Source organism: Syngnathoides biaculeatus, chromosome 11 (genome assembly GCF_019802595.1).
Source record: "Syngnathoides biaculeatus isolate LvHL_M chromosome 11, ASM1980259v1, whole genome shotgun sequence".
NCBI lineage: Eukaryota > Metazoa > Chordata > Actinopteri > Syngnathiformes > Syngnathidae > Syngnathoides > Syngnathoides biaculeatus.
In genome coordinates, this window is record NC_084650.1 from 10,072,256 (window position 1) to 10,087,728 (window position 15,473).

Sequence of the window (15,473 nt, forward strand, 5' to 3'; positions counted from 1 at the left end):
AACACGGGGGTGGAGGGGGGGGGGTGCAAGCGAGGGAGCAGCCATCTTTAAATCACAAGATGACCCACTTGTCCATGCGCACACACACACACACGAGACGGTTTCACTGCGTGCGAGCACACAAAGCCTCTGTCAAATCTCCCTCGGAGTGACGCAAGGGAGCGACGACCGTCACATCGGACCTCGCCAGTTTGTGCTGGACCACTCCCTGAAATGAGGTCATGTGGTTTGAGTGCCTCTCAGCATCACAGATACGCCGCGTCGCACAGTGCTGGACGACACTAAGCCGTCCCTGTTCCTTTTCAATGCATAGAAATGAAGACACAACAATAAGTTCATGGGGAATAAGACCCACTACGTTTTCTGTGCTTTGCTTGAACGCACCAGCGCTGCCTGTGCAGCGTACACATTAGGAATGCTAATGAATATATATTAGATCATGTTTGCAACACTCCGGCGCCGATAGCACACATGTCTGCGGCGACGGACATTAATTCTGTTAGTTCCCTCAGCTGCTCTCCTCCTCAGCAATCGGCGGCGAGGAAAAGGGGGATGGGAAAGGGTAGCCTGCGCGAGGCGGGGGAGAGGGAGACGCTAGCTTTGGAAGTGAATACTCGAATATCTTCGTGTTATGGCACGAGTGAGGAAATCAAAGTCAACCTAGATTAAGGGTACTACTCCTGGTTCTCACTGCACAACCTAATTTGGTGTTCAATTAACAACATGTTTGCATATGATAACATGGAGTGAATAGCAAGCCACAGAAAGTGACCTCCTTTCCGCACGCTGCTCCACGATGGATTGATTGTGGGTCCCGATGCGCACACACACAACAGTATGGCAAACGCTAGGAGACAAACGAGCACATCCACTGTTATACTATCAATAAGTGTCAAGACATTTGACAAAATCATCGTGAGTCATCATCCACGGCATCTCAAAAATAGAAATAAACAAGACTCATCTTCTCAGAGTACGGCAGTACAGATTGTGCAAATGCCATTGATTTGAGAAGACCGTATCTATTTTCAGACTTTGCAATCATCAAAAATAGAATTCTCCTCACTGTGCATCAGTCACCTTAAAAGTGAGTCATAATCATTTCGTCATCACAGTAATGCAATGCACACCTGCAACAAACACGTCACAATGGATAGATGGACACGGACATCCTGGGCCAGTGGTGGTCCTGCAAACTCTGGTGCAGTATTGAAACAAACATTAACTTCTGGACTAATCAATTTGTGTGATAAGCAAAGTGTAAGATGGCAAAAAGACACACTGGCCACATCATTAGGTACAGCTACACCATCAAATAATATCCAATGCAAGAACTCTGTATTTAATTCAAAAAAAAAAAAAAAAGTCTACCTGTGCAAAGATAACTGCTCTTTTTGAACGGTGCACAAAGACATTCGAAATGCTTTTGCAACTTGCACAACAAAAACAAACAAACACGTAATTGCCGAGCGTATTCCACACAAAACCGAAGTTCGACCAAGTTAGTACAACACAATGACAGCTGAGTAGTAACAAAAAGAAGACTTACTCGGAAGCCAAACATTCCATTTTGGGTTGGAGAGCACACACGCTAAAGCTAGCGACCTGGTGAAGGACGGCAGCTGCAATGTCGCCTCCAGCCACAAGCGGCAGGAGTGAGCCCACATTTCCTGAACGCTGACCATTTAAAAGCGAAGAAGATGCTGGCGATCAGTTTGCTTGTCTTGGCGTGAAAATGCAGTCAAAACGTCGGCGAGGAAGCGACGCCAGAATGCCTCCGAACATGCGAAAAAGCCTTCGCAACGAACAAACAGCCTGCCCCATTCGATGGCAACACTTGCTATTTGACCAATAAGTTGATTTCCGGCCCAGTCGAGTTGTATTTTCCACGCAGAGTGGACGCGCACTTCAAGCGACACATTTCCAGCGCCAATTTTTGCAGCAAATAAATCGCCGCTCCTCTCGCGTCGGGCCCATTCTTCACAAATATAACTTATTTGACGTTTGAAAAGAGATAAGACGAGCTTTGTCTCAAATAAGTAACATTTGATGACGGAAGAAGACTAGACTGGTCAGTAATATTGCAATGAGCTTGCTTTGTCGATGTTTAGTGCATTAACTGATGGCAAACTATGAATGCTGAATGTGTGGCGTATTGAATCAACAAATAACTTGATGCTTAACTTGAAATTTTCAGGGAACCGTGATGGGCTGTGCCTCATAAGCAACGTGGAATGGTGAAGAAACCCTGGACAGGTTAGTGATATTATTGGAAAGTTGTTTGTGTACATTGTGGATTGAATTTAGTTTTGGCAAAGTACATTTACAGACGGGAGTCTTATGCAAGATGACATTTTTTTAGAGCAACTGTTACTCGCACCTTGTTTAATCACGTTTGTTGTGTAGTGGCCCATCCTCAAAAATAATGCAAAAAAAATACAAGGAAACGGTATGAATTATATTGGAGCACAGGTTTATGCAATTTATTTGAAGCATGCGCTTCTTTTTACAAAGGTCTTCATTAGCCACTTTTGTGACTAATTTGCTTTTTGTGTCCTTGTATGTTTACGATTATTGAGCCTGAAGTTTCTTTTCAGGCCGACTTGTATTCCATTTTGAAGTGTATGGCAACGTGCCATGAAAAGTTACTCACTGCCATTGACAGCTGTTGAGTTCAAATGTTCAAGTTCGCAACCCAAAATAAAGAACTGAAATAAAAGTGGGGCCATTGTTATCATCACAATGTTAAATTCTATCACCAAAAGTCAGCAGCTGTTTATGAAGTCCTCTCTCGTGCAGGCACAACAATCAACAATTTGTTATAAGATGTAGAAATCAATGCACCCATCCATTTTCTTTGCCGCTTATCCTCACGAGGGTCACGGGGGGTGCTGGAGCCTATCCCTGCTGTCAACGGGCAGGAGGCGGAGTACACCCTGAACTGGTTGCCAGCCAATGGCAGGCCACGCGGAGACAGACAAACAGCCGCAATCAGAATCACACCTAGTGGCAATTTAGAGTGTCCAATTAATGTTGCATGTGTTTGGGATGCGGGAGGAAACCCACCCGGAGGAAATCCACGCAAGCAAGGTGAGAACACGCAAACTCCGCACAGGCGGGCCGGGATTGAACCCGGGACCTCGGAACTGTGACTTTACCAGCTGATCCACCATGCTGCCCGGGTCTAGAGATAATAAGTACATTTTAAATGCAATTGACTCATTTGTTTTTTTTACATTCAACAATACCTTTGAATGACATTCAGGCTACTCGTCCTCACACTGCACTTTTATATTTGTATTTCATTGTGTGCCATATGCAAACAACTGTGTCGAGGTGTAGCGGTGCTACAAGCTGAGCTCACTTGCGAGGTCGCAGCTTTTCAGAAGAGAAGCTAATTTTGTGATCACAGCGTTAGGCCACTAACTTTGACAAATGCTCCATTTTAGAAGGCCATTGTAACCCTTAAATGCATCAACGTCACAGATTAGGTAGCTATCATTGCCAACATTCTTTGTGGAATGGTACCGTTATATGGGAAGTGGACAACCATTTACCAAATGGCACATCAGTCGGGATTTCATCAATCTCACGGCCGTGTCATTTCAAACTTCTGCTCGTTTGCAGGTCATACATAACATAGCAGAATGTCAGCGGTTTCGGCTATGTCGCAAAAGTCATCACAAATCATCCAGCAAACATCAGCAGCTCACACAGCACAACCTAGCAACACGTTCATAGCATCAATAGAATGAAAGAAAAATGAAATGGAAAAAGATGAAGCTGAAGATGACAATATTACACAGAATATATATAATTCAGATGATTTTCTGTACAAGACCAAAAGTGTTGTGGTTTATTTAAATAATTTATATTTCAGTTTGATAGAGGTTGAGCGCATAGTTGTCATTTTATGGTGGCTAGCTTAAGTATAGTTAAGCTACATTTAATGTAAAATAAATTGTTGCTTAGGTCACTACATTTACCAACTGGGTTTCCCAACACAGGCAAAACCTGGAATCATTTTTTTAACTGCACACAAGACCAGCAGTGACTTCCGAGTCTCAGTCAGCACCACGGACAGTGGTCAAAGCGCCTCACAGCAAACAAGGAGATGTTTACTGCTTCCAGGACATTAGAACTCCATTTCTAGACATTTTTAGATATGGACAGCCTACCTTTTCGCTGTTTGGCAAAGTCTGAGTCCTGGTGAAGGTGTCGCCTCCGTGAATGCTGATCAGTTCGGCCTCGGCCGGCGGAAAGGCCGCGGGGAAAAGCACCAGGTCGCTCTTGAGCGTGTCGGAGCCCAAACACACGTCGTACTGCTGCGTCGCTTTGGAGTAAGACCAGCTCCCGTCGGGGTGGGCGGCAATCACGGGGGCGCCGCCGTCCGTCCGTCTGCGGCATTTGAAGGCTACGAAAGCCAGCAGGCTGAGCAGAAAGACCAGCGACACGGCCGCGATGGCGATGAGCAGATACAAGTGCAAACGGGAGAAGCTCTCCTCCTTTCTGGGCACATGTCTGAACTGAGTGCGGATGTCAGCTGTGCTTTCAAGCACCAGCACATCAATGGACACCGTCGCCGACAGGGAGGCTTCTCCGTGATCGCACACCGACACCACCAAGGGGTGACTTTTCAGGTCATCCTCGCTCATTCTCCTCCTGGTCCGAATCTCCCCGCTGCCACTTCCGATGCGGAAGAGCGGCCCGTTGCCGCCTTTGGGCTCCGACAGCTGGTAGGAGAGCAGCGCGTTGTAACCCGAGTCGGCGTCCACGGCCCTGATCTTCGCCACAAAGTATCCCGCTTCGGCGGAGTAGGGGACGCTCTCGCCGTTGGCCGAGCCGTGCTCGGAATAGGGCGGCAGAATGCGGGGACTGTTGTCGTTCTGGTCCAGGATGAAAAGGTTGACGCTCACGTTGCCGCTGAGCGGAGGGACGCCGCCGTCCGTGGCCTGAACTTTGAACTCCAGCGTCTGCAGCGTCTCGTAGTCGAACGACTGCAAGCTGACGATGTCGCCGCTCTCCGAGTTGATGTTGATATTTGATCTCACGACGTCATCATTGTGATTATTGCCATGAATAAGTGAAAAGAATATTTTGGCGTTTTCTCCCACATCTGGATCATCTGCACTCATGGTGTAGATAACTGCACCGGCTGGACTGTTTTCCTCGACAAAAACATGAATGACAGGTTCTCTAAAGCGGGGCACGTTGTCATTGATATCAGAAATTTGCACCGTCATGACACTCGTACTGGACAGCGAAGGAACGCCTTCATCAGACGCACTTATGGTAATCTTATATTTTGAAACCTGCTCTCTGTCGAGGGCGCCGTCTACAACCAAAGAATAGTGATTTTTATACGTATTCTTGATTTTAAACGGGACATGCTCAACGATCCGAACGTTAACGAGGCCGTTTTTGTCCGTGTCGTTGTCTTTCACCGTCAAGAGCCCCACGATTGTGTCGAGCGGCGCATCCTCCCTCACCACGTCGACTAAAGAAGTCACTGATATTTGGGGGGGATTATCATTAATGTCGATGATTTCGATGAGTACTTTACAATGCGATGCTCTTGAATTCCACCCTTTGTCCTTTGCCTGCACTCTGATTTCAACAGCGTTGGCCTTTTCGTGATCCAATTGGCCGTTGACTGTAATTTCCCCCGTCACCGAATTGATTGCAAATTTGTCAACATCACTATCACCGTCGTGATTGATAAAGGAATAAACAATTTCTCCATTCACACCCTCATCTAAATCCCCAGCATGCACAGATAAAACGCTTGTTCCACGCGGAGCATCTTCAGTGACGGTGGCTTTGTACAAGGCGTCGTCGAATATCGGAAGATTGTCATTCACGTCCTGCACGAGGATTGTGACTTGTAACGTGCCCGTTTTAACAGGTTTCCCTCCGTCCAGAGCCGTCAACGTCAGCTTGATCACCGAGTGTTTCTCGCGGTCCAGAGCTTTTCGGAGCACCAATTCGGCGGACGCGGGCTGCTCGCCCGCATGCTGCACATCCAAAGAGAAATGCTCGTTTTGGCTCACTTTGTAGCTTTTCACCGAGTAACCGCCGACGTCCGCGTCGAATGCTTTTGGTAAAGCGAATCGTTCCCCGGTGAAAGCCGACTCAGACACATTCAGAACAATCTCGGGCAGCCGGAAATACGGGGCGTTGTCGTTTATGTCCACAATTTGAAGCTCAAAGCGAAAGAGATTGAGCGGCGCGTTCGCAACGGCTTCCACCTCCAAGGAGCACCTGACACGGCGAGAGCACAACTCCTCTCGGTCGATTCTGTCCCTCACCACGAGCATTCCCGTTTTGCCACTGACCTCCAAATACCTGGCATTCGGCCCTGATATTTGCAAACCCCGCAATCCCAAATCCTGGCCATCGAGGTGCAGGTCCTTGGCTAAATTCCCCACCGTGGTTCCAGGGTCGGATTCTTCCGCCAGAGAATAAACTATCTGTGCGGATGCCACACTCCAAAGGTGGAACAAAGGGAAGGAAGAATAGATCCAAAGGCGAGGCATGTCGTCCACTTTCATTCTCCTCCCGGCTTGTTAGACAGTTTCCACCCAAAAGTTGAAAAGCGCCGCCAACATTCTAACACGTCCGAGTCACAGCAAGAATGGAGGATTTTGCAACGGCGAACAAAGACTCAATCGCGTTCCATCTCCCAATATGGAGGACGAGGAGGAGCGTTCACGAGCGTTCAGCAAGGGGTCGACATTTGTGGTCCGTGGGGGACATCTTGTGGTCAAATATGATACATTTTCTGCCAGATCAAAATGGACCATCTTCGAGGCGTCAAATTGATATTCACGGTGGCCCAAAATGAACACCTGGGACAACATCGCGGGCCGAACTGAATATTGAATGGGGGGGAAAAAATTACTGTGAGGTGCCTGTTGACCTTCTCCACAGAAATATCGCGAAAAGGTTTGTCATATGTCAACAAACTGAAATTTGCCCTCGGCACTGATTTTGGAATAAACAAACTTTAATATTAGGAGCACGAAGAATCAAGTTTGCAATAAAAAAAAAACAAACATCAGTGGTATTTATTTCTTGTTTTGTATTTAAATAATATGAAATCTTTTTAATCTCTGATTTCCTATCTTTTTATGTTCGTATTTTTTTTAAAGTCCAACAATAAAATAACCCCTCCTCACCCAATATAATAATAATAATAATAATAATAATGTCCTTCACTAAAAATCCAGCCGTCAAACTATTACCACTCCCCACCTAGGAGTTGATAAAAGGCATTTAAAATAAACATGAATTCAATTGTGCTATGGTCAATGGTCTGTGGACAAATAATCTGCCCCCTGCTGTTTTTTTAAGTTGACTATTTTCCATCTTTAGTTTGGCCATTTTTGAGAAGGGGCAGTGTACATTTGCCCGAGGAGTAGCCCAGGTTGCATACTTGCTAACGGCTTGCTAACGGGGGCTCGTCGGTCCTGACTAATGGGCCGACACACGTGGAAAGCATTCTGGGATCTGTGGCATTCGTGGTGCAGGTGCTGTGCACTGGCGGGCCAGCTCTAATCCACATTTCATTTGGTCTTGCGGGCCAAATGTAATTACATCATGGACCGAATTTGGGCCCCGCGCCTGAGCTTGACATGAATGCAACTAAAATCCAAATTTAGCGTTACAATTATTGCACACACCTAAGTAATTGCCTCACCACTATTTTATGAAAGTTAATACTTTTTAGTTGACCAGTCAACTGCAATGCGCATTTCATACACAAGATAACTCAATGTACTTCACGTGATTAAAAGCATTGAAACCAAAAAAGGAAATGCTTCAAAACAAAGAGGGGAAAAAAATATGCTAGTTCACCATGTTTGCTTTGGACTCTGCGCTCCACTATTTGACCTGAGTCAGTCGAGCTCGGAGCTCTACTGGGTTTGTATTCCGGAAGTATTCCTTTCACGTATGCAGGGCCTCAACCATTTATGACTTATAGACCAGTAGGAGAACTTTAAAATCCATTCTAAAGCTGACTTGAAGCCAGTGTAAGGACTTCCCCATTGGAGTTGTATGCCCTGACCTCTTTGTTCTGGTCAGAACCTCAGAACCTGAGCTGCAGCTGCTGAATGCTCTTTTTCAGAAGACCATTACAGTAGTCAAGTCTACTTGAGATAAAAGCATCGATGAGCTTCTCTTTGTCTGCTTAACGCAAGCAAGCAAGCATTCACTCTCGATCAGGGGTGTCAAACTCAAGGCCCGGGGGTCAGATCCGGCCCGCCGGATGTTTTTATATGGCCCTTGAAGGCTAATCATGTGGTCAATTTACATGATTCTCGTGAAAATCTGGATAAAAATATTCAAATTCTGAGATCATGAATAAGATTGAGATATTGCAAGCATTTTTGTGTTACTAAACATGAACAATTGTCGAACAACTCAGAGCCTTGATTTCTCATTCCAAAACCAATTAATCTAATGTGTAAATACAATGAGGTGATTCCACAACGTTATGGTTTCACAGTCCTAACGGCCCTCTGAGGGGAAACTCTAACGACAATCCGGCCCGTGACAAGAATGAGCTTGACATCCCTGCTCCAAATGTTCTTCAGATGGTAAAAAGCAGTTTTAGTCATAAATTTGATACGACTGTTGAAAGTCAGGTCAGAATCTATCACAACACCAAAGTTTCGTAGTTGGGCCTTCTTTGTGAATGCAAGTGATTGTCTTTTCTTTATTGCCAAAAACATTTATCTCGGTTTAAATGTGGTTTAATTGAAGAAAATGTTGCCTCATCCAGTTATCTGCGTTAGGCAGTGGCACAACAGCTAAATTGAAGTTGCGTCATCGGGAGACCCTGCTAAATATAACCATGTCTTCGTTTACGTAGCTATGAATGTCAAAATGAGAGTTCCAAATAGTTTGATCCAAGGTTAGCATATATATAGGCAGAACAGGAGGGCTCCAAAAATGGACCCTTGGGGGACCCCATAGGTCGTTGCCGTTCGATGAGCTTGTACACTTGGAATGGTTGCCAAATAACTCACCCGAGCAGAACCTGAACCATTTGAACCAATGTTCCATTTAGTCCTACCCACGTTTCCAACATGTTCAGCCGCAGCACTGCATCATGATCTAGCGTATCAAAAGCCGCAATGAGCTCCAACACGGTCAGAATTGACACCTTTCCTGGGTCAGTATTTGACATGACATCATTAATATCATATTAGATGACCACAAGAGAGACACTGTTGGTCCTTTGAAATCATCTTTTGCGTGACGCCATCCGTTGAGCCAATGAAGTCAACCACTGCATTCGGAAGCAAAATCTCTCGCCACACCAAACAAAAACGTCACAAACGGGATGGAGAGTGAAGCCAAAATGAACTCCCAAACTGACTTCCTCAGTGCAAAATCGGAACTTGTTTTGGGCCAGTTCGATTCGTGTTGCGAGAATGACAAGGAATGGAAATTCTCCCATGCAACAGAAATGATTCAAATGTTCTGACTGACGCTATACGTCGCTGTCATTGTTAAATTCATCCATCCATTTCAACATCTTCCTTTTCTTATCCTCACAGAGTCAAATATTTTTGTTGTTGTAATAATTAAATCTTTTGGGGGACAAACTAAGTGAAATTGGAACATTTTTCCCAACACCGCTGTTGATGTCACGATTGTGTATCACTGCTCAACCCTTTTGTGCCGTTGTCCGATTATTTCACACTCAAAATGTAACTGCTAAACCTCTCGTGTTGTCTATTATATAATTCCATGCAAGGATGTCAAACACGGAGAAGAGGTTCTAAAAAACACAAAAACTGGAATATGGCTGGGACATTTGCATAATCTACATTACCTTCTCGCTGTTTGGCAAAGTCTGAGTCCTGGTGAAGGTGTCGCCTCCGTGAATGCTGATCAGTTCGGCCTCGGCCGGCGGAAAGGCCGCGGGGAAAAGCACCAGGTCGCTCTTGAGCGTGTCGGAGCCCAAACACACGTCGTACTGCTGCGTCGCTTTGGAGTAAGACCAGCTCCCGTCGGGGTGGGCGGCAATCACGGGGGCGCCGCCGTCCGTCCGTCTGCGGCATTTGAAGGCTACGAAAGCCAGCAGGCTGAGCAGAAAGACCAGCGACACGGCCGCGATGGCGATGAGCAGATACAAGTGCAAACGGGAGAAGCTCTCCTCCTTTCTGGGCACATGTCTGAACTGAGTGCGGATGTCAGCTGTGCTTTCAAGCACCAGCACATCAATGGACACCGTCGCCGACAGGGAGGCTTCTCCGTGATCGCACACCGACACCACCAAGGGGTGACTTTTCAGGTCATCCTCGCTCATTCTCCTCCTGGTCCGAATCTCCCCGCTGCCGCTTCCGATGCGGAAGAGCGGCCCGTTGCCGCCTTTGGGCTCCGACAGCTGGTAGGAGAGCAGCGCGTTGTAACCCGAGTCGGCGTCCACGGCCCTGATCTTCGCCACAAAGTATCCCGCTTCGGCGGAGTAGGGGACGCTCTCGCCGTTGGCCGAGCCGTGCTCGGAATAGGGCGGCAGAATGCGGGGACTGTTGTCGTTCTGGTCCAGGATGAAAAGGTTGACGCTCACGTTGCCGCTGAGCGGAGGGACGCCGCCGTCCGTGGCCTGAACTTTGAACTCCAGCGTCTGCAGCGTCTCGTAGTCGAACGACTGCAAGCTGACGATGTCGCCGCTCTCCGGGTTGATGTTGATCATTGACGATATTGGAATTCCATTTGCATCTCCCAACAATGCATACGTCACTCTTGCATTCTCATTCATGTCGGAATCTTTTGCGGTTATTCTGTGGCTAGTTGCTCCCGCAGGACTGTTTTCTTTGACATAAATATTAATCACAGATTCGGAGAAACGTGGCGCGTTGTCATTCACGTCAGCAATGTGAATGGCGATTAAACTTGCACTGGATAGAGGAGGTTTCCCCTCATCATTCGCAACAAGAGTGACATTATAAAAGGCGTATTCTTCCCTATCTAGGGGGCCATCCACAACGAGAGAGTAATAGTTTCTATAATTAGACTTAAGGTGAAAAGGTGCAGCGGACCCTAATTTGCATTGAGTGTTGCCATTCTTCCCCCCGTCTTTATCAGTCACCGTCACCAAAGCCACGACGCTTCCTCGCTCAGCATCTTCCTTCACGGGGTTCATGAGTGACGTCACGACAATTTCTGGGGCATTGTCGTTCACGTCGAGCACTTCCACGAGGAGCTTTGCGTTGGCCCTCCGAGGCGACAAACCGTGGTCGGCTGCTTGGACGTGAATATCGTACGCTGCTTGCGCCTCATAATCCAAACGGCCTTTTACAGTCACCTCAGCCGTGTCTGCGTCTATCAAAAACACGTCTGCGGGGTCAAAATGTGCGCGTTTCACAAAGGCGAACGTCAGCCTCCCGTTGTCTCCTTCGTCGAAATCTGTCGCACTTAACTGAACGACTAAAGACCCAAAGGGCGCATTTTCTTGCACGCGAGCCTTGTACAGCGCTTGACTGAACGTCGGCGAGTTGTCGTTAACATCCAAAACATTTACCGTCAACAACGACGTTCCACTTTTGGAAGGCTTTCCTCCATCAACGGCGGTAAGTGTTAATTTAATCGCGGCTTGTTTTTCTCTATCTAAAGCTTTGATCAGCATCAACTCAGCCGACGCACTTTGCTCGCCGTCGCCGCCTTGCACGTCAAGAGCGAAATATTCATTTGCACTCAGCTTGTAAGTCTTCACCGAGTTTGCTGCGACGTCAGCGTCAAGCGCCAGAGGAAGCAAGAAATGCTCGCCCGCCGGCGAGGATTCGGACACGTTGAGCGAGTGCGACTCCTCCACGAAGCGAGGCGCGTTGTCGTTCACGTCATCGACCAGCACCTCAATTCGATGCAGCGACATCGGGCTTCGGAGGATGGCCTCCAAGTTGAGAGTGCATTTCGTCGCCTTCGGACACAGCTCCTCGCGGTCGATTCGCGCTGCAACATAAAGCTCCCCTGTTCGAAAATTGGCCTTGAAGTATTCCTGACTGTAAGCAGACACCAGGCTGAGATCCCGAGTTTGAAGGTCCCTCGCGTTGACATTTAACTCCTTCGCAAGGTTTCCCACCACGGTTTCTTTGTCCACCTCTTCGGAAATGGAGAAGGAAATCTGAGCGGCGCAGCAGCGCAATAAAACCGCGAGGAACAGCCGGCACAGCCGCGACGTTTTGCGGCCACCGCCCATCGCTATTTGCGCGGATTCCCACGTCACAAACACCGCTCGTTATGCGCAAAACAACGCCCGATCGTCCATAATCCCTCCCGCGATCCTCCTCCTCCAAATATCTTCGTCTTGTGGGCTCAGCGCACAATGCGAGCAGCCTGATGACGCGACGCCCGACCGCGGGGCCGGTGAGCGCAACAAAGTGGTGGTCTGATGCGACCCCAAGCGTTCAAACTTGGGATCAACGCAATTTTCCTCAAAATACTATGGAATTATGAAAGTGATTATATGCTGCATGTCGATGGCTTAAATCGAGAGGAAAACAACGAAGAGCCAAAGTCACGTTATGGATATTACTTTTTATGTAGATATAAATTATTGAGATTTGAATGAGGACCACGCTCAATCATCGCCAGAATGAAGTGAGTGCAAACACAGGAACAACATACACGCTGGAGTGATGTTCAGATAGACAACACGTTCCAGCTGAGTTCCAAAGGTAAAAATGAGATTAGAAATATTCATTTATCAAGACAAAACGGGCACAGTGCCGTCAAAATCGTGCAAGGTCCTCCCGACGTTGTTTTGGGAAAATGGGATGAACTGAATTGCGCATTGCAAAGCAACTTACTTGCTACCCGTTGAAACACATATATGATGTGAAAGTTCAAGACAATAAAACATAATTATTTGTATATTAACTGCTATTTTTGGGGTTCTAAATAAGAAGCCTACAAATGTATGTCAAGGGTGGGCTCAGTGGAGCCACTGAGTGGAATTCAAGAAAGTTTTCCCATCAGGAACTCAAACAATATTCAGCACCGAGGACAGCGCGACTTATACTTGAAAGGAGTCCTGGTTTGGGGCTGGATCCTGTCCCAGAAAACCAGACTGAGAAGGCGAAGTCCACCATGCAATCACCAATGGGTGTGAATTGAGACCACAACAGATGCAAGGACAACAACTATGTGTACCACTACACTTTGGCCATGGTGTTCCATTCAAATCCATAATTTGTATCAAACAGACTCCCAAACCTGGCATGTACTTCAACTAATTATCCAATCAGTCAGTTTATATTGCTGATTATAAAGCATGATAGATATATCAATATATAAAAAGCAGGCCTTACAGCACAATGTTGTTTACAAATTGCAAATATTACTGGTTGAGTGTGAGCAAAAAATCTGACCTAACGTTTCACTACACGGCAAAGTCCAAGTCCATTTCTAGACATTTTTAGATATGGACAGCCTACCTTCTCGCTGTTTGGCAAAGTCTGAGTCCTGGTGAAGGTGTCGCCTCCGTGAATGCTGATCAGTTCGGCCTCGGCGGGCGGAAAGGCCGCGGGGAAAAGCACCAGGTCGCTCTTGAGCGTGTCGGAGCCCAAACACACGTCGTACTGCTGCGTCGCTTTGGAGTAAGACCAGCTCCCGTCGGGGTGGGCGGCAATCACGGGGGCGCCGCCGTCCGTCCGTCTGCGGCATTTGAAGGCTACGAAAGCCAGCAGGCTGAGCAGAAAGACCAGCGACACGGCCGCGATGGCGATGAGCAGATACAAGTGCAAACGGGAGAAGCTCTCCTCCTTTCTGGGCACATGTCTGAACTGAGTGCGGATGTCAGCTGTGCTTTCAAGCACCAGCACATCAATGGACACCGTCGCCGACAGGGAGGCTTCTCCGTGATCGCACACCGACACCACCAAGGGGTGACTTTTCAGGTCATCCTCGCTCATTCTCCTCCTGGTCCGAATCTCCCCGCTGCCGCTTCCGATGCGGAAGAGCGGCCCGTTGCCGCCTTTGGGCTCCGACAGCTGGTAGGAGAGCAGCGCGTTGTAACCCGAGTCGGCGTCCACGGCCCTGATCTTCGCCACAAAGTATCCCGCTTCGGCGGAGTAGGGGACGCTCTCGCCGTTGGCCGAGCCGTGCTCGGAATAGGGCGGCAGAATGCGGGGACTGTTGTCGTTCTGGTCCAGGATGAAAAGGTTGACGCTCACGTTGCCGCTGAGCGGAGGGACGCCGCCGTCCGTGGCCTGAACTTGGAACTCCAGCGTCTGCAGCGTCTCGTAGTCGAACGACTGCAAGCTGACGATGTCGCCGCTCTCCGAGTTGATGTTCAGAAGTGATGAAATTGGCACATTCCTCGGATAAATATCGAGCAACGTGTATGACACTTTTGCATTTTGGCCCAAGTCGGGATCATGTGCTTTCACGGAACAAAGAGAATATCCCGCTGGACTATTTTCTTCGACATAAACATTAATGACGGGTTGCATAAATCGAGGTGCATTATCATTAACATCGGAAAGCTGAACTGTAATTATTCTTCTCGTGGACAGAGGTGGACTTCCTTCATCTGTGGCAATGATGGAAACATTATAAAAAGAGATGTTTTCTCTGTCCAGTGCTCCATCAACTATTAATGAATAATCATTTTTGTAGTTGGAATTTAACTTAAAAGGCGGTGACCCGAGCACCTGGCAGTTGGCTGCCCCGTTGTCGCCCGCATCCTTATCGCTCACGGTAACCAAGGCAACAATTGTCCCCAATTCTGCGTTTTCCTTGACTGGGGTCATCAGTGACGTCACCGTTATCTGGGGGGCATTGTCGTTCACGTCGACTACCTCGACGAGCAGTTTTGCAAGCGCGCTACGAGGAACGGGGCCTTGATCCGCTGCCTGGATCCTGACTTCGTAAGCGGGAGTCTCTTCATAATCTAAAGCCCCTTTCACGGTGATTTCTCCCGTTTCTGAATTGAGATTAAAAATGTCGGACGGCTCGTTGTTGCCTCGTTTAATGAGGGAATACGCGATCCTGCCGTTTATGCCTTCATCCAAATCTGTTGCGTTTAATGTGATCACGAGTGAGCCCCGCGGGGCGTCTTCCCTCAGACGCACTTTATACAGCGACTTGCTAAAGGCGGGCACGTTGTCGTTGACATCGAGCACGTTGACGCGGATTTGCAAGGAGCCAGACTTTGGAGGTTTGCCTCCATCGACGGCGGTGAGCGCGAGTGTGAGGAGTGATTGTTTCTCTCGGTCTAAATGTTTCTGCAGCACCAATTCGGCAGACACGCCGTGATCGCCTCCGCTCTGCACGTCCAATGCAAAATGTTCATTATTGCTCAGTTTATAGCTCCTCACCGAGTTGCTGCCAATGTCTGCGTCCACGGCCACCGGGAGGAAATGCCGCTCTCCCGGTGAAGCGGATTCGGGGATGTCCAAAGTGTAGGCGTTTTCCGCAAAAGCAGGCGAATTGTCGTTGACATCCAAAATATTGATCTC

General features: G+C 47.8%; 1 protein-coding gene and 1 long non-coding RNA gene across 8 annotated transcripts in view; one reads left to right on the plus strand and one right to left on the minus strand.

Moving 5' to 3' along the window:
• LOC133508654 (protocadherin alpha-C2-like) overlaps positions 1 to 15,473 on the minus strand; it is a 62,653-nt gene that overhangs the window by 21,892 nt on the left and 25,288 nt on the right. For 2 of the 7 annotated variants that reach the window (XM_061834919.1, XM_061834923.1), the window contains exon 1: positions 9,845 to 12,304. The exons of 3 other annotated variants lie outside the window; for them this stretch is intronic. In XM_061834919.1, coding sequence (XP_061690903.1) covers positions 9,845 to 12,211 — 2,367 coding nt within the window. In that variant the 5' untranslated portion in view covers positions 12,212 to 12,304. Of the gene's footprint in view, positions 1 to 4,178; positions 6,903 to 9,844; positions 12,305 to 15,473 lie in introns of those variants that run through there. 2 more of the 7 variants (XM_061834918.1, XM_061834922.1) reach the window with 1 other exon arrangement.
• LOC133508656 (uncharacterized) lies at positions 1,710 to 4,144 on the plus strand. The gene is made up of 3 exons (XR_009797112.1): positions 1,710 to 2,071; positions 2,198 to 2,256; positions 4,008 to 4,144. It is a non-coding gene; the product is annotated as an uncharacterized LOC133508656 (long non-coding RNA).